Genomic DNA, 24,192 nt, shown 5'->3' with positions numbered 1-24,192 from the left:
CTTTCACTGGTATATCAGTACCTGAGTATCCTGTCACTTTCACTTTTATTCCATGTATCTTTGGTCTGGGTCTAATTTTCTTAAAATCAGTCTCTGATATCACATTAACTTGTGCTCCAGTATCCAATTTAAATGGAATGTGTATGTCATTCACTTTTAGTGTCAACATCCAGTCTCTTTTTTCTTCTTTGTTTTCAGACACAACATCCACATAGAACTCCTCTATCTCGCTTTCATCTACTGCATGGACCTTGCTTTGTTGCGCTTGGTTCTTACAGCAACGGGCATAATGGTTGTTTTTGTTGCAACTATTGCATGTTTTACCATATGCTGGACACTTTTTTGGTGGATGCTGTGTACCGCATCGACTACATGGCTTTCGATTGCCCCTTTCATTTTTGTTCGCTGGCCACGCCTCTTTTTTCACATTGGCGCTCTTTTTGTTAAACGGTTTGTGTCCGTTCTTTCTCACTGCATCCACGTTGCAGCTACTGTCACTGAACAGCTCCTTTGCCTGCGACTTCACAGTCTCTGTAGCCCTACACAGTGCTATGGCTTTTCCCAGGTCTAGATTTTGCTCTCTTAGCAGTCTTTCCCTTAGACCATTATCTGGAATACCACACACCAGTCTGTCTTTTATCAGCGAGTCGGTCAGTCCCCCAAATTCACACATTTTGCTTCTGTTTCTCTGTTCAGTCACATACTGATCAATATTCTCTCCCGTTTTCTGTACACGTGAAAAATCTGTGCCTCTCAAACGTCACGTTAAGGTACACAGTAGGCCTCAAACTGTTCCATTATTTTAATCCAGCTTCATTTTGTCTCCATCAGCAGTGAATGTGAAGTTATTATACACCTCCAGCGCTTCATCACCCACGACATGTAAGAACACTGGCGCTTTCATTTTATCACTTTTCTCGTCAGTTCCGATTGCCGCTAAATACAACTCCAAACGTTGTTTGAACCTTTTCCAACTTTCAGCCACATTACCTGTCAACTGAAGCTTTGCCGGTGGGTGTAAACCTTCCATTTTTTCACTTCGTTAGCTATTCTCCAAAGGTAAGTAACGATGTTCTCTTTTGGCTTGCTAATATGTGGAGAGCTGATTTAACTTCAGATTTTTCCTCTTCATCTCTTTCAATCACTTCTGACACCATGTATTGATTTTTTTTTGTGGGTTCAATGACGACACATTTATGAAAGAGAATGTCTTTTAATCTAAAGTTTGTTCAACTAAGTTAACAGCATTACAGGAGACACCATCTTAGAGATCCATCGAAAACCAAACCAAAACTAAACTCAACTGCCTCTCTCACATGCCCTCTGCTGGTCAGGCATAAATAATCAAACAGGCAAATATGCTGGTAAGGCGTGATAATCAAACAGGCAAATACCATCACTATTAGCTGATATCATTACACTAACCATCCCACTGCCTGAAATACTGCCCAGTTAAGATAAACTAACTCAGTAAACTCCAATGATCAATTTGGAAGCAGCCTGTATGGCTTAGGACTATAATCGACAATGCCTTTACCCACTAGTCCATCGGAGAAGTTGACAGGTGTGACAGTTAATCACAGTATTGGTATGGTTCCCACTGTAATCTAACATTGTAATGGCTGAACAAGCAACCACAAAATTACAAACATCAATTAAACTGCTTACTTGACGCATTTGGATCATGCCTAGGCTTACAATCCACAGTGGTTTTTTCAACACGTTCTGTTTGACTGGGTCCAGTACTGTTCCTCAACGGGCTAGTAAATGGTTTTAGCAAAGGCTGCTGTGATGGAGTTGGCAGTGACAGGTGTGATGAAGCAGTAACAGTGGAGTGGAAACAGCGGCCACTCATAAAGTCCTTTGCAGAGATCGGTCCCATAATCTCAATCTCCTTCCCACCAATCATTAAGGTCTGGCCTTCAGAAAGAGTTTCAAGTTCTTTTGATTTGTATCCTGTTCCTAAAAGAAATAATTTTATAAAAAATAAGCAAAACTACAGCACATTTTCATTCTTTTGGAAGTGCTATTGTATATCTACTTTTTACTTTTAGAGGGAAGAGTATTCCTATTTTTTTGGCAATATGTAATCGAGGATATGTTGAGTGTACACATTTTTAATTTTTGGAAGCTAAGGTATGAATTTTGATTATGTGTAGTATGTAATGCTTAGTCCTCATCAATATAATATATACATATGCATGCTATGATTAATCCATATTTGTACCTAATCTTTGTTATCATGATATATACCCTGTGTAATACAAATTGATACAATCATGTATAATCATATTGAATGGTGTATTATATAAATGGGGGGGGGGGGGGGGGGGAAAGAGATAAGAAATCCCAAACCCACTATTAAATGGATAATTAAGAATGGTTTCTGGCTCATAAATTGATCTATCCCCACCTAAAGTTCAAATGTGGCATCTGATTCATGATTTAGGTACATCTCACCCTTATCTTATCAGCCCTCATTAGAAGGTTGGGCTCTCATTTAACACCGACTGGTTAAATATTAAAAATCTTATGTCTGTGAACACTTCCTATTAACTTTTTCCATTATAAGTTACTGTATCCACATTTACAATGGAAGCGGGCTACGTAAATTAGTCATGTTGCAATTATAACCTTTCACCAGTGGTGATAGAAGTTACCTTTGTAAACTGTACTATTAGAAGTATGGATATAGGAATTTATGATGGAAAATAAATTCCTATATCCATACTTATAATAGAAATTAACTATTCTATTATAACGTAGAATGTTAAAATGGGTCTGATTTACATTTGTGTCCAATAATCCCCCGGCCTCTACGAACATACAAAAATGATGGACAGGAAACGATCAGCTGGTCCATCGAGCCTGTCCCATACCATCATGGTCCAATTTAACACTATGGCCGCGATTTTCCCTACCTCGGCGGGTCCATGGCGGGCGAGGTCAGTGGCGGGTCACAGCCTCGCTGCTGGCTCCATTCCGGCCTCAGACATGACTTTCCCCTGATTGGGCTTGTTAAGCCCGCCCAGCGCGTTTCCCGGTCCAATTGATGGAAGCGGGTTTGATGACGCGTCATCAGCCGGTTTCCTTAAAAAGGACAATGCGCAAATTTACTTTGACAGTTGTGCTGTCAGTGTTCTACAGCATTGAGGTGTTGCAAACACTGACAGTCACTGCACAGAGGTGCACGGCTGCACCCAGGGTCTCGCGTGGAGGGAGTTACAGCACGAAGGGAGGTTCTCTTCCCTTCCCATGGGCGGAAGAAACCTCCCCAGGACACCAACGCAGCCTAGTTGCACATTGTACAGGTGGACACAAGCAAGGATGTTGTCAGGACGACCAGGCTGCAGTGGTGCAAACCTTTCAATGATCTCAATAGATCATGAAATGTTACTGCAAAGCCACACTCAACCTCATCCTTCTGTGCCACTCATCACATTCCCATCACTCTGCCTTCCCTAACCTACTCTTGCACATCCTTACTCACACCAACTTACCTTGCACCTCCACCCATCCCTCTCTATCTACATTATCACTTCCCCATCTCACTAGCCACCCCTCACACTCACCCCTCATCCAAGTCTTATCATACCAACTAACAACACACAAGGGTAGGCACTTGTGTGTTTTAGCCAATGTTCATATGAAGTTTCTGTTAATGTACTGTCAAACATTGAAATCTTTATTTTCAACACTCTGCGTTCTTGGACAGATTTGCGTGCACCTTTGGAAGTGGCTTAGTGAGTTCCAGTGAATGGTGAGACATAACGGCACCCTCTGCAATGTTGACGAGTGTGAAAGGAATGGCTTGTGCATTGTAGGGATGCTTTATATTGTTGGTGTGCGGTGGTGCCAACCTGGTGCATTATGTGGCAGCCAGGTGTGCAGCGTCAAGTGAAGTAAATGTGGCCATGATGAAGCCATCCCTGGCAGCAATGTGGTCGGGTGCTGATGCCCTCTGTCCTGTGCAGCATCAGGTGATTGCGGAGAAGGTTGGTGTGGTTGTTGGTGCTGCTGGTGTGCCTGGTGATGCTGGTGTTGCGGCTGATCGTGGTCAGATTTTTAGGACCAAGGTGAGAGAGTATAAACTGTACCCATGCTGATGGAATAGGTGACAGGTGAACTTGAGATGACAGAAGCGATCTGTCAATGGTGAGAGAGGTTGTTCCAATGAAGTGACACTGGACAGAGAGTTTTCTCCAAACACTTGCAATCTGCATAAAGCTCAATCTGTCTTCTAAATGCAGTAAGCAACAGCTTCTGAGCTTGGAAAGTAAACAGCTGTGAGATGGGAGCTTTTATAGCACATTTCAAGCTATCAAGTAATGAGATGATTCCATGGCCATTCAACTCCCACCCAGCTTAACAGACATGACCTCCGAGCAGCATGGACCCCGTTGGTGAGCTGGTAAATTCTAAAGGTGAGCTCAAAATTGTTGTTAATCCTCTGTTAACAAGGTCATAACGACCTGAATTGCCTCCCCCGCTGCTGCATGTCAGGTCTGCTCAGCATTGACAGACCCGACATTTGGTAAAGGCACGTGGCGGTGGGTTGACAGCAAGGTCCAGACCCGCTGTCAAAAAAAAACACTTTCCCACCTGACCCACCACCGATCACGCCCACTGACTTCCCGGAAAATTCCCCCCAAGACTTTATCGCCTTCCCCTATCCACCAACAGCCACATAATCTCCAGAGAGAAGCAAAAACCCAAGGCCAATTCAGAGGGGAGAACATTTTGGAAATTCTTCTCCGGCCCACAGAGGTGATCACACAAGTTCCAGGAGATCACAGTGACTGGGAGACAAATCGCCTAACAACTCGCCTACCATTTTTATGCTGTAATGTCAGCCAGTTAGGATCGCATCCAGCTCCCCTTTGAATGCTTGCAGCAAATCTGCATTCAGTGCAGGAGCTAGCTACTTGTTCCAAAGGTCAGCAATCCTGTGAAAAGAAAACCCTCCTGACATCTAACCTAGTTATCTGTTTACGTAATTTATGTGCATGTCTCCTGGTCCTCCTTAACCTATCTAACTCAAATAACCTATCTACATGGGCCAAATCTAACCCCTTCATTCTTTTAAATAGCTCAACCAAATCTCCTCAAAGTCTACGCTTTTCTAGAGTAAAAGGAAGCAGCTTTCTAAGCCTATTGTGGTAACTAAGGGTCTTTAAACTAGGTATTAGTCTAGTGGCTCTGCTCAGAACTTTTTCCAGGGTCTCTATATCAGCCAACATGTGAATTGGCCAAAATTGGATACAGTATTCTATATAAGGTCTAACCAAGGCTTTTAACAAGGTCAATTTAGTGTTTTTTTTTTGTTTTAGATTAGATTGTCCTGGCATTCCACCCTAATACACTATTTCCTTTTGCTATGGGCTTGTAATTTCCCAGTTCTAACTTGGGAACCCTCCAGTTCGTGGGAATAATCCCAGACTCTAGCTGCACATACAGGATGAGCAGAAATTTCCTCCAACTAAATATTTGGAAAACCAAAGCCAGTCCCAGTCACAAACTCCATTCCCTAGCCACTGACCCCATCCCTCTCCCAGGCAACTGTCTGAGGCTGAACCAGACTGTTCGCAATCTTGGTGCCATATCTGACCCTGAGATGAGCTTCCGACCACGCATCCTCGCCATCACTAAGACCACCTATTTCCACCTCCGGAACATCACCCGACTCCGCCCCTGCCTCAGCTCATCTGCTGCTGAAACCCTCATCCATGCCTTTGTTACTTCTAGACTTGACTATTCCAACGCACTCCTGGCCGGCCTCGTATCTTCCACCCGCCATAAACTTAAGCTCACCCAAAACTCTGCTGCCCGTGTCCTAACTCCCACCAAGTCCCGTTCACCCATCTCCCCTGTGCTCGCTGACCTACTTTGGCTCCTGGTTAAGCAATGCCTCAATTTTAAAATGCTCATCCTTGTTTTCAAATCCCTCCATGGCCTCGCCTTTCCCTATCTCTGTAATCTCCTTCGGCCCCACAATCGTCCGAGATATCTTCACTCCTCCAATTCTGGCATCCCCGATTTTAATCGCTTCATTGACAGTTGTGCCTTCAGCTGCCAAGCTCTGGAATTCCCTCCCTAAACCTGTGCCTCTCTACCTCTCTTTCCTCTTTTAAGACGCTCCTTAAAACCTACGTCTTTGACCAAGTCTGCCCGAATATCTCCTTATGTGGCTCGGTGTCAAATTATGTTTGGTAACGCGCTGGTGAAGCGTCTTGGAACATTTTACTACATTAAAGGCGCAAGTTGTTGTTAGTGTTGTTCACCTGAAGACTACATTTGGTCTTGAATTCCCCTGTGCAACGCCATGGAAGATCAGCTAGCATTAATCAAGGTAAAAGAGAAATGGCGAAGAACGGCACTCTTGGTCTCAAACATGGGAAGTTGTGAACCTGCACGGATCACTTCTTCCTTTTTGGGATCCAAAGTAGTACATCAGATCCTGTCTCCAAAAGCAAGAAACAGCAAATACTGTAATGAGGAGCTATTTTTATACTATATACAACTATTTTTATAAATATATACTAGTGTATTCGTGATTAATTTTGGTGTAACTAGAAATTTGTGTTGGTGGTAACAGCAGATGAATGCTTATGGCATTTCTTTGTCTGCTATTTTAATGGAATTTGCAATCAGTTTAAAATGAATGGGTCAAAATTGCATAAAGATATATCATATTACTGTGTTAAGTATTCATCTGCTACAATTGGCAACAGTAATTTTAGTGATGTACCACTTGAAACAAGAGTGGAGAAACAAATATAGTATTTTGCCAATAGATTACCACAATGTAGATGTTTCATTGTTACAGTTTTCTGTTCAGTTTAGTGGGGGTTTAGCCTCTCACGTAAAATAGTAGACACATCAGAAACTGCTTATATATGTACACAAGGCCTAATTTTCTGGTTCTGGGTAAAAAGGAGCTGTGCTGGCTCAATCTGCAGGCTGACCTGCATAGGAAGGACATAGGATGGGCCTGTGGTAAACCACTGTTACCGTTCACAACCGTTCACTATTGTTACACTGTTGTTATCACTGTTTACACTGTTGTTATCACTACACAAGGTTACCTCTTGCCACGCACGCTGTTATACCTAGGCATACCTCAGCTGACTCCGCCCATGGCTCCGCCTGCTTGCCCAGGTATAAAGGTGACCGCTTGGCTAGTATTCTTCCTTGTTGGAACCGATCACCCACGAGGGTGGGCTCTGTTATTTAGCCAATAAAAACCTATAGTTACTATCTTAACTCGTCGCTTTTCATGGAATGAATTGATAGGTATATCAGGGCCTGTCCAATTTTAAATGGGGGGACATGGGAAAACACCCCTCCCTTTCCTGCTGAGGGGTTGGGGGGTTCTGTTGCAGGAGATGTACCAAAATAAGGTGGTCCCATTTGAGGCCGAAGACCATCCTCCAGTAAAAGCACAGGTGCAAGCTGCATTGAAGGAGATCATCAGCCGAGACCACACAGTCATTTAGGTCCTCTGCACCTGGATGAAAATAAAGACTAAGTTTGCTGGTCTCAGGAGCGAGGTGATAGCATGTGCACTCCTCACTTTTGCACACATTGCTTGGGTCCAATAAGAATAGCATGAACCCAAGATAGAAACTCCTATATCTTCTAGGAGGTAGAATTTCTCATTATACATAGCCACTGCCCTTTTGCACGATTTCATTGTGCCAAAGCTGCCTGGCATACTTCTCTTGCAGGTGGAAGTGGTGGATGTGGGACAAAAAAACCTAGGCTTCTACCTCTATGCAGTCACGTTGGATTGCCACTTACTGACAGCAAATTAGCTGCTTCCTGAATAACAGCCATTGATGTGCATAATGATGTGGTCAGATACTACTTGAAGATTAATTGAGTGAAAACACTTTCTTATATGTAAAACCTTGAAATGCTGTGTGGAACATTGATCGGAGTGATTAGTTCCATGGTGTTTTCAACCTTCTCTGCACTGGCATGCCATGCACAGTACCAAACAGTGCGGCGGCTGCGGCCTGCACCGCCACGATTTCCTCGGCTTAGTGTGGAGAAGGTCGGGGATTGGAAGGGTGGGGGGGTGGGGGGAGACGAGAGGGGATCAACGGGTGGGGGGGGGGGGAAAGAGAGGAGAGGAATCGAAGGGGGAGAGAGGAGAGGGAATCGGGGGGAGAGAGGAAGGGGGAATCGAAGGGGGGAGAGAGGAGAGGGGATCAGGGGGGCGAGGGGACAAAGGAGAGGGATTGAAGGGGGGAGAGGAGAGAGGGATCGAAGGGGGAGAGAGGAGAGGGATCAAGGGGAGGGAAGAGAGGAGAGGGGACCGGGGGGAGAGAGGAAAGTGGATCAGGTGGGCGAGGGGACAGAGATCGAAGGGGGGAGAGAGGAGAGGGATCGAAGAGTGGAGAGAGGAGAGGGATGAGTGGCAAGGGGGAGCTGGGAGCTCGGAGAGGGTCTTCGGAGCTGGGAGCTCGGTGGGGGGGGGGAGAGAGAAGGTCAGGAACACGGTGGAGAGATGGTCAGGAACTCGGGGGGGGGGCGGAGAAGGTCAGGAACTCGGGGGGGGGGAGAAGGTCAGGAACTCGGGGGGGGGGAGAAGGTCAGGAACTCGGGGGGAGAAGGTCAGGAACTTGGGGGGCAAGAAGGTCAGGAGCTCGGGGGAGTGGTGAGAAGGTCAGGAGCTCGGGGTGGTGGGGGCGGGTGAGAGAGAATATCAGGAGTGCAGTGGGGGGAGGGAGAGAAGTTCAGGAATTCAAGGGGTGGGGGAGAAGGTCAGGAGCTCGGGGAGAGGTGGTCAGGAAATTTTTGGGAGGCGAGCACGGTGAGAAGAGTGGAATGAGAGCAAGAACGTGATCCAGATGGGAAGATAGATTACGTTCACCCGCTCTCTATTGAGCCTGGATCATGTTCTTCAATCCCCACCTCCTTTACACCTGCACCACGTTCTACCTCTCCTACCCTCTGCCCCCAGACTGCAGCGGTTCAAGAAGGCAGCTCACTACCACCCTCTCAGTGGTAACTAGTGATGGGCAATAAATAAATAAATTTTAATAAACGAGAGTGTGTTCTGTGTTGGTCCTACAACATGCATAACATTACATTTATGTGTTATTTGCTGGACTCAACCAATCCAATGTTCTCCTGGTCCACATAATAGGCTATTGAATAAAGGTCAGAGCATGCGAAGTCAGGGGACAAGTAGCAGAATGGATAACGAGCTGGCTTCAAGACAAAAAGCAGAGAGCAGCGGTAAAGGGTAGCTATTCGGAGAGCCAGAAGGTGGGAAAGTGGTGTTCCACAAGGTTTAGTGCTGGGACCACTGTTGTTCACAATTTATATTAACGATTTACACTTTGGAAACAAAAACACAATTTCTAAATTTGTAGAGGACACCAAATATGGGGGGGAAGTCAATACTGAGGAGGACTGCAAAAAATTACAAGATGACGTTAATAAACTTGAAAAATGGGCATATAATTGGCAAATGAAATTCAACACAGATAAATGCGAGGTATTATATTTTGGTACGAAAAATAGGGAGGTCACATATTACTTGGAAAATACGAATCTAAGTGGGGTAAAAGAGCAAAGGGGTCTCGGAGTACAAATACACAAATCACTGAAAGTAGCGACACAGGTTAACAAGGCCATAAGAAAAGCAAACCAAGCACTAGGGTTTTATTTCTAGTGGGATTGAATTGAAAAGTAGAGACGTTATGCTAAACTTGTATCGAACCTTGGTTAGACCACACTTGGAGTACTGCGTACAATTCTGGTTGCCATATTATAAAAAGGATATAGAAGCACTGGAGAGAGTACAAAAAGATTTACAAGGATGATACCAGAAATGCGAGGGTATACCTATCAGGAAAGGATAAACAGGCTGGGTCTCTTTTCTCTTGAAAAAAGGCAGCTGAGGGGTGACCTTATAGAGGTCTTTAAAATTATGAAAGGTTTTGATAGAGTAGATAGAGAGAGAGAGTTTCCACTTGTGGGGAAGGCCATCAATATAAGATAGTCACCAAGAAATCAAATAGGGAATTCAGAGGAACTTCTTTACCCAGAGAATGGTGAGAATTCCCCTCTACTGTGGTTGACACGGCCCTTGACCATGTCCGATCCATTTCCCGCACTTCTGCTCTTACCCCTTCCCCTCCCTCCCAGAACCACGATAGGGTTCCCCTTGTCCTCACTTTTCACCCCACCAGCCTCCACATTCAACGTATCATCCTCCGCCATTTCTGCCACCTCCAACGTAATCCCACCACCAAACACATCTTCCCCTCACCTCCCCTTTCAGCATTCCGAAGGGACTGCTCCCTCCGCGACACCCTGGTCCACTCCTCAATCAACCCCAACAGCCGTTCTCCTTCGCCTGGCACCTTCCCGTGCAAGCGCAGGAGAGGCAACACATGCCCTTTTACCTCCTCCCTTCCCTCTGTCCAGGGCCCCAAACACCCCTTCCAGGTGAAACAGCGATTTACTTGTACTTCTTGCAATTTAATATACTGTCTCCGCTGCTCACGATGCAGTCTCCTCTACATTGGGGAGACCAAATGCAGATTGGGCGACCGCTTTGCGGAACACCTCCGTTCAGTCCGTAAGGGTGACCCTGAGCTTCTGGTCGCCTGTCACTTTAATTCACCGCTTCACTCCCGCTCGGATCTCTCTGTCCTCGGCCTATTACATTGTTCCAGTGAAGCTCAACTTAAGCTCGAGGAACAGCACCTCATCTTTCGATTAGGCACTTTACAGCCTACCGGACTCAACATAGAGTTCAACAATTTCAGGTAATTATCCCTGCTCCCATTTTTCATGCTGTATGATTTTGCCACTCCCATTTGCAACATTTTATCTTTCCTGCCTCTTACAAAATTACAGGATGTTCTTTCAATTCCTTCCTCCCCTCCTAAATCCCCCCCCCACCCCCTGCTGTCTCTGCACCTGCTTAATATCGGTTACATCTCCAGCTTTTTCTAGTTCTGATGAAGGGTCCCAGACCTGAAACGTTAACTCTGTTTCTCTCTCCACGGATGCTGCCTGGCCTGCTGAGTATTTCCAGCATTTTCTGTTGTTATGTGAGAATGTGCAACTGGCTACCACAGGGAGTGGTTGAAGCGAATAGTATAGATGCATTTAAGAGAAGGCTAGATAAGCCTATGAGGGAGAAGGGACTAGAGGGTTATGCTGATAGAGTTAGATGAGGAAAGATGGGAGGAATCTCGAGTGGAGCATAAACTGGTTGGGCCGAATAGCCTGTTTCTGAGCCGTATATTCAAGTAATGGCCAGTCTCCCATCTTCTACCCTCAATGAACTTGAGCTCATCCAAAACTCTGCTGCACATATTCTAACGCAGCAAGTCCCATTCACCCATCATCGCTCCTGTGCTCGTTGACGTACATTGGCTCATGGTCCACCAACAACCTTCCCACTAAGCCGTGCAGCCGTCTGGAGGTCCCTTGCAGGCCGCTTACCGGTTTTTGACTGGGAGATTTTAGAGCAAAACATTGAATGGGCCGCACAGCCCATTAAAGGGACTGTGCACCCAAAAAAAATTAGGAGAAACATTGTCCACCAACACCTTGATTTTAAAATTCTCATCCTCATGTTAAAATCCCTCCATGGCCTCACCCCTTCCTATCTGAACTCGACAGTGTGAGCGCGGGGAGTGCTCCTAACCAGAGAAGGTGAGCCCTGTCTGTTTTCTGAACGCAGTAGTGTTAGCACTGTGAGCTCTGGGGCCTGGCTGTCACAATGAATGGATCAAATTACACATTGCAAAGATCTTGATTACTCCAGCAGGCAGGATAAAATTACACATTCCAAATAAACTGTCCTTCAAGGGGACCAATCAGAAATCTGGTCTTGTCCTCCAAGGGTACCAATTGGAAATTCAATGTTGCAAAAAGACACAACCAACTCTGATGCCCACACGAGAAGCCTGCCATCTGGTGCAAGCTCTGTCCAACTAATGCCTCCTTTTCCAGGGATAATGAAGGCGTTGGCACTTGTAAACATAGCATGCGCCATTAAACTGGTACCACAAACTGCCTAACGTTACACACATCCCATGGGTGGCTTGAGAGGATCTGGCACCATGAAAGATTCATGGGGGAAAAATTCCGTTGTTTGCGCCTCCCGTTAGCGCCTTAAGAGGGCGCTAATGAGGCGCAAAGCTACTAGTGCCCGGGCGCGGCGATGTTTGCGCCGCTCACGAAATTAACTAGACATTTTGCGGCAGCGCTAAACACTACCGCCACGATCTCCTGCACCGGCAGATTGTAACGTCAGTCGAGTGCGCAACGCCCAGTTAGCGCCCCGGACTGGACCCTTACCGCTAGCAACGACAGGTTGAGGGGAGAGTTATGCTGTCAGAAAGGGACTAGGGGATCGCAATTTAAAGGCAACCACTTCCTGCCTTTTTTTGTCGGTGACATCTTTGCACCACGCATTCTGAGAGAGAGAGAGAGAGAGACTTCTGGAGAGATTCAACGCTGTGTGAAGGAGTTTTGAGTACTGAGCAGCACTTTACAGGTTTATTTTGATTTGCCCGTCCTTGCTTCGCCAGCGCTCTGAGGTAGCGCCTCGCTCCTCGGCCTTTGCATCTTAAGACAGGTGTGAAGCGCCTGATTTAGCGCTCCAATCACCTCCAGGGGCGATAAAAGCCAAGTTTGCTGTCGGAGGCGATAATTAGCAACAGGCGCTCAACTTTTCGCACGGCCAATAATGACGCCCCCAAACAGGGTGAAACTGAATTTTTCCCCCATGGTATGGTATATTACCTTGACTACTACGAGATGAGCCATCCATGGTCCAGATGTTGTCTTTAGGTCATCCTACAGTAGGTGGCATTGCACTGTCCCTGTCTCCCTGATGAAGCAGAAGTGACAAATGCAAATCTCCTCAATCATTGCCAGGAATGACTGCCAGGGACTACACACTCCATTCTTGGGGTACCGGCGAGAGCAAATATAGCCCGAGGTATCTTTCTACCTGAAAATAGTAGTCCCTCAGAAATTGGTCCTCTTCCTCCAGGTCATGGAATGGCAAAATAGTTTTGAGTGTTGCTGCACTTGCATCAGCAGCAACACCCCAAGACTGTAAGCAAGTGTAACTTGCAGATTTGTGCTTTATTACTGCGAAACTACAGAATTCTATGCTCTCATTTTGCAGTGGTGCAAAGCACAATGCTACAGTTACATAAAGACAAGACCAAAAATGCTATTCTGTGTTTTTTTTATTCGTTCCTGGATGTGGGTGTCACTGGCAAGGCTAGCCTTTATTGCCCATCCCTAATTGCCCTTGAGAAGGTGGTGGTGAGCCACCTTCTTGAACCGCTGCAGTCCGCGTGCTGAAGGTACTCCCAGAGTGCTGTTAGGTAGGGAGTTCCAGGATTTTGACCCAGTGACGATGAAGGAATGGCGATATATTTCCAAGTCAGGATGGTGGGGAACTTGGCGGTGATAATGTTCCCATGCACCTGCTGCCCATGTCATTCTAGGTGGTAGAGGTCGCGGGTTTGAGAGGTGCTGCCGAAGAAGCCTTGGCGAATTGCTGCAGTGCATCTTGTAGATGGTACATACTGCAGCCACGGTGCGCCGGTGGTGGAGGGAGTGAATGATTAAGGTGGCGGATGGGGTGCCAATCAAGCGGGCTGTTTTGTCCTGGATGGTGTTGAGCATCTTGAGTGCTGTTGGAGCTGCACTCATCCAATTCGATGACAGAGGATGGGACGACCTTGGATCTGGACTGGAGGCGACGGAGGTTGAACAGTTTCCCGTTTGTTCTGTAGATTAGCTCCACTCCAGCGGGGAGCTTACTGAGGGCGAGATGGAGCATGGCAGCCAGGAAGATCGAGAAGAGCATTGGTGCGATGACACAGTCTTGCTTGACCCCGGTCCGTACGTGAATTGGGTCTGTGGTGGATCCGTTGGTCAGGATCACTGTTTGCATGTTGTCGTGAAGCAGGCAGAGGATGGTGACAAACTTTTGAGGGCAGCCGAATTTGAGGAGGACATTCCATACTCCCTCACAGTTGATGGTGTCGAAGGCCTTTGTGAGGTCAAAGAAGGCCATGTACAGCGGTTGGTACTGTTCCCTGCATTTCTCTTGTAGTTGACGCGCGGTGAAGATCATTGTCCATTGTGCCCCTTAGTGGGCGGAATCCGCTTTGAGATTCTGGGAAGAGCTCTTCAGCCACTGGGAGAAGGCGACTGAGGTCGTCCCATCCTCTGCCATCGAATTACAGTATGCAGACGACGCTTGCGTCTGCGCACACTCTGAGGCCGAACGCCAAACTATCGTCAACACCTTCACCGAAGCGTACGAGAGCATAGGCCTTACACTAAACATCCATAAGACAAAGGTCCTCTACCAACCTGCCCCCACCACACAGTACTGCCCCCCGATTATCAAAATCCACGACGAGGCCTTGGACAATGTGGACCACTTTCCATACCTCGGGTGCCTACTGTCAACAAGGGCAGACGTCGATGACGAAGTCCAACTCCGTCTTCAGTGTGCTTAGTGCAGCCTTCGGTCGCCTGAGGAAGAGAGTGTTTGAAGACCAGGACCTCAAACCCAGCACCAAGCTCATGGTCTACAGAGCAGTAGTGACACCCGCCCTCCTGTATGCTTCAAAGACATGGACTACGTACAGCAGGCACCTCAAAGCACTGGAGAGGTACCACCAACGCTGCCGCCGCAAGAAACTGCAAATCCATTGGCAGGATAGGCGCACCAACGTCGGTGTTCTCGCTCAGGCCAACATCCCCAGCATCGAAGCTTTGACCATGCTCAATCAGCTCCGATGGACGGGCCACAACGTCCGCATGCCCAATACGAGACTCCCAAAACAAGCGCTCTACTCAGAGCTCCGACACGGCAAGAGAGCCCCGGTGGGCAGAGGAAACACTTCAAGGACATCCTCAAAGCCTCCTTGAAAAAGTGCAACATCCCCACCGACACCTGGGAATCCCTGGCCCAAGATCGCACAAAGTGGAGGAGAAAAAGCCGGGAAGGCGCCGCACACCTCGAGTCTCTTTGCCGGGAGCAAGCGGAAGCCAAGCACAAACAGCGGAAGGAGCGCACATCAACCCAAGCACCCCACCCACCCGCCCCTTCAACCACCGTCTGCCCCACTTGTGACAGAGACTGTAGGTCCCGCATTGGTCTCATCAGTCACCTTAGAACTCATTTTTAGTGTGGAAACAAGTCATCCTCGGTTCCGAGGGACTGCCCAAGAACTCATCCAAGCAAGTGGAGAGTATTCCATCACACTCCTGACTTTTGCCTTGTAGATGGGAGTCAGGAGGTGAGACACTCGTCGCAGAATACCCAGCCTCTGACATGCTCTTGTAGCCACTGTATTTATGAGGCTGGTCCAGTTAAGTTTCTGGTCAATGGTCACCCCCAGGATGTTGATGGTGGGGGATTCCGCGATGGTAATGCCATTGAATGTCAAGGGGTGGTGGTTAGACTCTCGCTTGTTGGAGATAGTCATTGCCTGGCTCTTGTGTGCCGCGAATGTTATTTGCCACTTATCAGCCCAAGCCTGAATGTCGTCCAGGTCTTGTTGCATGCGGACACGGACTGCTTCATTGTCTGAGGAGTTGTGAATGGAATTGAACACTGTGCAATCATCAGCAAACATCCCTACATTCACGTGTGCCACCTACTTAGGTTGGTATTGTTAATGAGAAATGTCTGAGGCTCTTCTCCCAATATCATGCATCTTTACAAGCCGTTACCAACAATAAAAAAAAAGACACGCTGCTTTCCTCATACAGGAAACTTTGTGTTATCCGGAGGCTAAATGTCCGGCAAGCTCGAGCCACCGGCAAAAATCAGGTGCCGTTTTGTTAGGTATTTTTTCTTCTTGTGGCTTTTTTTTCAACAGTCAGGCTCTGCAAAGTCTCTGTAGCTTAGCAACAGCTTCAGAGAGACGCTTCCACGGTACGGGCCGACTGTTTAGAAGCTGTTGCTAAGCAACAGTGTTTGTTGTCAGATACGGAGATGAAAAGCTCCGTATGCTTCAACATTAACGCTGGTGTGTCTGGCAGTTTTGAGGGAACGGCAACAGCTCGGTCCGGTCGGTGCCGGATAGCACAAAGTTTCCTGTATTTGGAATTGTTAACTCGATATTGGCTGGTCTAGTACAAAAAGGATGCTTCGCTGTGGTAATTGGACTAGTTCACGTGGAACTGAGCCATACGGACCACTCTTGTGTCAATTTGGCTTAGTTGGTAGCACTCTCACTTCCAAGTCCCACGTGAGCACACTTTACATAGAAACATAGAAGATAGGAGCAGGAGTAGGCCATTCGGCCCTTCGAGCCTGCTCCGCCATTCAACGAGATCATGGCTGATCATCCAAACCCTAGCACCCTGTCCCTACACCGACAGCCATCCCACCCAAGCCCTATCCCCGTAACCCCATGTATTTAATCCCCCCTAACACTAAGGGCCAATTAAAAAAAAAATTTTTTTTTATCATGGCCAATCAACCTAACCCGCACATCTTTGGACTGTGGGAGGAAACCGGAGCACCCGGAGGAAACCCACGCAAACACGGGGAGAATGTGCAAACTCCACACAGACAGCTGACACTTCAATGCAGTACTGTGGAGGTATTGCTGGAGGTACCATCCTTCAGAGGAGACATTAAACTGAGACCCCACCTGCCACCTGAAGATCCCATGGCACTATTTGAAGAAGAGTAGGGTGTCCTTACCAATATTCTTTCCTGAATCAACATCGCCAAAATAAATTACTTGGTTATTCATTTCATGCTGCTTGTGTGACTTTGCTGCATACAAAATAGCTGCTTCTTTTGCCCATATTACAAAAGTCAATGGACTTCAAAATAATTCTATTTAAAACACATTGAGACACTTCCGTGAGATGTGATAAAGCACTATTAAAGACTCCAAGTTTGACACACAGTTTATGCTGTGTTATCCAATCATCCAGAGCACTACAATTGACTACTGGTTAGCAATCAGGAGCAGGAAACTGGCAGATTTTTCCCCTTCCTGGCCCAGGGGCACAGAGGGTTTGGGTGGAAATAATAACAACCGAAAGATAAGAAAAAGACGGGATAAGAGAAAAGGTCAGCGTACAAAAAGAGATAGAGATAATATAAATACTCAGGGAACAGGAAAGGTTATAGGACGTAATCACAAAATACCTGTTAAAAAATAAAGCAGATGTGATAAAAATATATTAAATTGCCCGCATAGCGATGTATAGAGCATCAGCAACCAAAAGTGTAATATTCAAAATTTGTGAGAAATACACAATCAGGACATATGGGCAGGGTGGGGACGGTTACCCAAATAAGAGTTATATTTCTTATGCTATGTGCATTTGTGTATAAGACAATGAGTTAGGCACAAATTCAAATTAAAGAGTATGATCTATTAGCTATTGCAGAGATTTGGCTACAAGCTATATTCCAGGCTATAGGATCTTTAGAAAGGACAGGGAAATTGGCAAAGGAGGAGGAGTAGCAATATTAATAAAAGAAACAATTGCAGAACTAGAAAGAAAGGTCTTCAATAAGGCTTAAGATGAAACTGTATGAATCAAACTAAGGAACAGTAAATAATACAAGACCCTGGTGGAAGTTACCTACAGACCTCTTGACAGTAGTGATGAAGTGGGGGTTGTATAAATACAGAGATCAGGGAAGCATGTAGTAGAAATAATGTGGTTATAATTTTCACAGACTGGGAGAAGCAAACTAGCTCAAGTAGTAAAGGTAATGAATTTCTAGAATGTATTTGGGGCAGCTTTTTAGAATACTAGATTTAGTGATAAGTAACAAACAAATCATAGTCAACAATCTGACTGTAAGGAACATCTTGTGAATGGTAAACATAATAATTTGGTATTAGGTTTGAGAGGGAGAAGCGAGTCACAAAACAAGGTTTTCTATTTAAATAAGGCAAACTTTGAAGGGTTGAGAAATAAATTGACCAGAGTAAAATGGGCTGAGCTGTTAATGGGTAAACCAACAGACAAACAATGGGAAGTATTCAAAGAAGTATTTGATAATACGAAACCAGTACGTACTAAAAAGGCAAGAGCTCCATTTGTGCACTTAAGTAATCATAGTCAACAAACAAGGTAAGAGACGGTATTAATCTAAAAGAAAAGGCTTACACAACTCCAAGGAAAATCCAGCAGACTGGGAGAGCTATATAAAGCAACAAAGGAATATAAAGAAAGTAATGAGATACAAAAAGGGATATCAAAGCTAACAGTGAAAGTTTTTATAAATGTATTGAGAGTGGTAAGGGGAATGTGGGCTCATTAAAGAGAGATGCAGGTGATACTATAATGGATAAAAATGAAATGGCGATTTGTTAAATGAATACTTTGTATCCGTTTTCACACTAGAGGAATTGGATAAAATACCAGTGGTACAAAGGAACCTAAAACTAAGTTACAGCAGGAGATTGGGAGACTTGCCATGGAAATTTTGGGCCAGTGTATTTAAATTTATTTTAGAATACTTTTAAATTATAGATTTTTTAATGTGGGAAAAAATATTTCTGTCAATGTAATCTATTTTCAGTACTAACCATTCACTAGTGCATGTGCATGGCAGGGGTTCAAAATGGGAGTCCTGTGGATCAGATATGCAATCTGCAGGGAACTTGGGAATGCTGAGAGGGACAATGAAAATATATATTAGCAACCTTTAACACCTGAATATTTGGACAGTTTTTTCTTGAAGGTGGCGATACCTATGATGTGCTTTTGAACATCATTTTTTTTTAAACTCTGACCACAAAGAATGAAGAGATTGAAAGTCTAAACAAGAAGTTTGGCTGGCTATCTGGGACAAAGAAGTAAAATCATAACTACACCAAAACATTCCAGATAACTGGAAATTATGACGAGTGAGCTGGTTTCTTGACTGCTTTGCTGGCATGTGTGGAAATGTACCTTTTAAAACTGAATATAGTTACATGTGCCCCTTTTTGACAAACAAAATGGAGTCCCGGTCCTCCCAGAAGCCTCTGCAGAAATGTCCTCGTTTCCTTCCTTAAACTTGTTAACCTTGACTAAACACTGTAAACCGTTGCTTATCTGTGTTGTAAACAAAGACCATTTACATGAGTAAAGGGAACCTTAAGCAGGCCACCTGGCCAGAGGCTTGGCCACCAGATAACAGAAGAAACATATTGTATGAAGTAACTGCATTCCAAACAATACTGATGGTCTTAATTAAATAGTCTGGAATAAATAACTACCCATTGTATTATCAATAGTCTTTCTCTACGCCAGACTTTAGAAATATGTAGAAACTTAGTTAAGGATTGAAGAACTCTTTGTCCCTTTGTCTGACTTGAAAAACACATGATGAAACCATAACCTGTTTACTTTACTGTATAAATATGTTGTTAATCTGTAATTCTGCAGAGAGTCTCTGCTAGCCTTTGACTTAGCGGGACGCTCTCCTTGTGCAAGTAAAATAAACTAACAACCTGACGGTACTGCTTGTGTTTTAGAGTCTTACTCGGAGTCGAGATTTCGACAGTAAAACTTGGCGGTTCCACCGAGATCGCTTACTACCTATCGGTGAGTAAACAGACAAGAACACGATGACTCTCTAAGAACGGACCCTAACTGGCCAGTTATCAGTGGCGCTTAGTCACCAAAGGGGTTCCTCCTTGGACAGTACAGTAGTGTAGTCCGTTTGTCTCGGCGGGAGTACTGCGATCTGTTAAGACTCATTTCAGGGTTGAGTTGAAATTTTTGTTATCACTTCCTCTTTCAGCTTGACAGTAAAAGGAGACAGATTTCGAAAACCTGAACCCTGAAAACAGGCCGGGCAGATTATTGAAAGGAAGGTAAGAAGAGACGTCTGTAGAGGTCCCTGTTTCTTGAAGGAAAGAAACGATTACCCTTTAAAGAAAGGGAGAGATATCCTTGAAATAGAGGAAAAGTAAAAAGGGATGCTCGTCCTTGAAAGATAGGACTTATCCTTGAAAGACAGGATTTTAAAGTAATAAGTTTTACTGTTAAGGACTCAGTCTGCACAACACAGACTGATAATTGACTATTTGTTTAGTTAGAGTATAAGAATTATGATCTGTATACCCCTCTGGGTTTTTGCAATTTTTGTCATCTCTGTAATTTTTTATTAAGCTTTGTATTATTGTGCTACTATTGTCTGTGAGCTCTTGGAAAGACATAACAGGGGAGGTTGTGTCTTAGGAACACTTAAATTGGTAGAGAGTAAAAAGTGATCGGGGGATCGTCAATCCGTTTTCAGCAATATATCTCACACACCCAGACTGAGCCCGAATTAAGAGCCTTTTTAGGCCACGTGACGGCCAGTAGAAGTGGGCGTAGAGAACTCAGTTAACCGAAAAGGATTGTGAGATCAGAAACTGTAAAAACTCTCAATCAATCAGAATGGGTGCCGGAGCAAGTAAAACACCACCAAAGGGCACGCCAGCCTATTTTATGCTCCAGAATTGTGGTCAGTCTTCAATTGACCACTTACAAAATGGACTAAGGATGGAAACAGGCCATTTCCACCTGATGGTTCCTTTAATTTAGAAAGAATAACATGTCTAGAGGAGTGTCTTATAGGCAGAGACCCAGGCAGAAGAGGTAAAAAGAAAGTAAATTGGTCGGCATTTGGGGATTGGAAAAGGGAAGCTGAAAAACGACACGAGAAAAGCCTACAGGTCAGCAAGCAGTGTACTAAAGGGAAAAAGCAAGCAAATAAACAAACAGAGCAGGTAAATTGTCCTAGACATGGTAAAAACCCATTTATGATGATTGCTAAAGGAACAAAAGGACACCCGCCAAATGCCCCTAAGGATCGGGAAAAAGATGAGGATGAGGATTGGGATGAGAATTGGACTCCCTACGGCAGACCCCAAAACCAGTCTTGAAAAAGCCATAGACCAATTAAAAGTAATCGTCATGTGCCATGAGCCCAGCATATTAGATGGCCAAATTCTGCTAAAAGCATGGTTAAAAGACACCAAATTTGTCGAATTCGAGACGAAATTCCAAGATTTTAAAACACATTGCGAAACTGTTGGTGCCGCTCCCGGCACCAGACCGCCCAATGACGAATTCTGGGGAAGGTGCTGTGAAGCCTTACGCAAGGTGTTCCCAAAGAAAACAAATTGGTCTAAAATTATGGAAACCACACAAAGAAAGGATGAGGATGTTGAGGATTACGTTGAGAGGGTGCGAGAAATTATGAGCCAATGTTCAGGCATGAAAACAGAGGAATTAGATTCTCCCATGCTCAGCGCTGTTGTAAACGGACTACGACCTGAACTCAGGGATCCCTTTAAATTAGTTTGTTTCGGATGGCGACAGGAAACGCTATCCAAGGTTGTTTCTATGTTAAAAGACATACAAGATCGAAATAGAGAAACTAAAAGCAAGGTTACCATGTTCATGGAGCGAGCAGCTCCAACGGCACCAGCCCCAACAACACCCACCTATTACCCACAACGTGGTAGGGGAAGAGGACGGAGTGGGGGAAGAGGAAATTTTAGGGGTAGAGGCGGTGGAGGTGTAGGACGAGGACAATCCGGTGCCTGTTACAATTGTGGCCAGACTGAGCACTGGGCTAAAAATTGCCCATCAAAACAGCAGCAACCAAATTATAACTGGACTCAACAGGCTGGTAACGGGCCACCTCCTCCACCTCCAGAACCCAATCCGTATGTGACCCGAGCCCAGGTACATGCTAGACCTCAAACTACATTTTCTGTTCAAAATCCATTTGGACCACAAAATCAAAATTCAAATCAATTCGGCCAAGGATTCAATTGTTAAAACTTGGTATGCACCAGGTATTTCGGCAATTGCAAAACAAATTTGCAGAAATTGTGTTACCTGTCAGACAATGAATCCGGGTAAGACGGAAAAGGTAAAACCTGCCTCCCACCCAAACCCAACGGGACCTTTTGTACATTTACAAATGGATTTTATTGAATTACCTATGTGTATGGGATTTAAGTATGTATTAGTTATTGTAGATGTGTTTTCTAGATGGATTGAAGCTTTTCCTTTTAAAAAGGCCGATGCCACTGCTGTTGCTAAATATTTGTTGAAAGAAATCGTGCCGCGCTTCGGAATTCCTGTTAAACTTTCAAGTGATAATGGGTCTCATTTTACTGGAACTGTTATAAAAGAAATGTGTAAAGCCTTACAGATTAACCAACATTTCCATTGCAGTTATCATCCACAATCAGCTGGACTTGTTGAGAGATATAATGGAATGCTTAAAAACAAACTGGCAAAACTATGCAATGACACTGGACTAAAATGGGTAGAACTGCTGCTTTAGCCTTGATGGTAATGCGATCTGCAACTAACAGAACAACAGGCCTGTCACCGCATGAGATAGTTATGGGACGTCCCCAACGGCTACCTTTTACAGCACTGTTTACTGCAAAACTAATGGACATCCATAAAATGGAAGAAAATATGTTGAATTATTGTATTGCACTAACCAAATGTATTTCCAGCTTTCATTCACAGGTAAAAGAAGCTCAAGTCGAACCAGCAGAAGGGAAGTACCATAACCTGGAGCCCGGAGAATTCGTTTACATCAAGATTTTTAAACGAAAAAGCGGTCTACAACCCAGATTTGAAGGACCATACCAGGTTTTGCTGACAATTAATACTGCAATCAAGATAAAAATCAAATCAAAATCAAATCAACTTTTGTCATTGTTAGTGCACAAGTGCAGTACAACAAAATGTAGGCTTGCGGCTCCCGAGAGTGTACATTTGGATTAAGACATTTAAACATTCAACATACATTTGGCTTGTAGTATATTAACATAAATATAACCATAATAAAGTGCATTGGCAGATGTGCAGGCTTTAGAGTTTATTTGTGGAGTTCAGTAGGATGACAGCCCTGGGAAAGAAGCTGTTCCTAAATCTGGTCGTACGGGTGCGAATGCATCTGTAGCGTCTCCCAGATGGCAGGAGGGCGAACAGGCTGTGGCTGGGGTGGGTAGGGTCTTTGATGATGGACCGTGACCTCCGTAGACAGCGTTTCTGGTATATGTGCTCTATGGTCGGTAGCCGGGTGCCGGTAATGCGTTGGGCAGTTTTGACTACCCGCTGCAGGGCTTTCCGGTCATAGTAGCTACAGCTGCCATACCATACTGTGATACAGTTTGTCAGGATGCTCTCTATAGTGCAGCGGTAAAAGTTAGAGAGGACCAGGGGTGACAGGTTACATCCCTTCAGCCTCCTTAGGAAATATAGGCGCTGCTGGGCCTTCTTCACCAGAGAGGAGGTGTTGAGGGACCAGGAGAGGTCTTCCGTGATGTGGACTCCGAGGAACTTAAAGCTGTCCACCCTTTCCACCACAGCCCCATTGATGTGGATGGGGGTGTGACTTCCGCCTTTGGACTTCCTGAAGTCCACAATGATTTCCTTGGTTTTCTTTGAGTAGTGAAAGACCAGAAAGACCAACATGGATCCACGCGTCCCATTGCAAAAAAAAAGCACCCGATCCGGAGGAAAAGGAGAAGGAACCAGAGGGAGAGAAAAAGATTTACACAGACTATGGGGACTGACAGTACTGTGCTTAACAGGATTATGCTTTGTGTTACTGATAGCACCAGAGGTACAGGCACGTGAACAAAGGGAACTACATATAAATGTATTCATGGCACTGAGTCATGAGTATGCACAAGAAAGAGATTTATCCAACTGTTGGGTATGTGCACATGTGCCCATTCACTCAAAAGGAGGCATCTCTCTAAGACCCATTCCCTTTAACGAATCAGACATGGCTGAATCACAGAAACCCCACAGTGCAGATAGACGCCATTTCGGCCCATCGAGCCTGCACCGACACATATCCCACCCGATCCCCGTAACCCCACGTATTTAATCCCCCTAACACTAAGGGTCAATTTATCATAGCCAATCAACCTAACCCGCACATCTTTGGACTGTGGGAGGAAACCGGAGCACCCGGAGAAAACCCACGCAAACACGGGGAGAATGTGCAAACTCCACACAGACAGTCGCCCGAGGCCGGATTCGAACCCGGGTCTCTGGCGCTGTGAGGCAACAGTGCTAACCACGATGCCACCGTGCTGCTGAGTGGATAATCAGTCAGAACGATACGCGCGGTAATACTTCCCAGAAAAGGCACACATCCTAAAGGGGCACTACTAG

General features: G+C 45.2%; 1 protein-coding gene across 1 annotated transcript in view; it reads right to left on the bottom strand.

Moving 5' to 3' along the window:
* rad54b (RAD54 homolog B) overlaps window positions 1-24,192 on the bottom strand; it is a 98,979-nt gene that overhangs the window by 59,462 nt on the left and 15,325 nt on the right. The window contains exon 2 of the mRNA XM_085992652.1: window positions 1,669-1,962. Within this exon, the coding sequence (XP_085848778.1) occupies window positions 1,669-1,909 (241 nt within the window). The 5' untranslated portion in view covers window positions 1,910-1,962. The remainder of the gene's footprint in view (window positions 1-1,668; window positions 1,963-24,192) is intronic.

Source organism: Somniosus microcephalus, chromosome 7, assembly GCF_052327205.1.
Source record: "Somniosus microcephalus isolate GS21.2 chromosome 7, FLI_Smic_1.0, whole genome shotgun sequence".
Classification (NCBI taxonomy): Eukaryota; Metazoa; Chordata; class Chondrichthyes; order Squaliformes; family Somniosidae; genus Somniosus; species Somniosus microcephalus.
The sequence above is the reverse complement of the archived record's forward strand: the minus strand, read 5'-3'. Positions and strand labels throughout refer to the sequence as shown.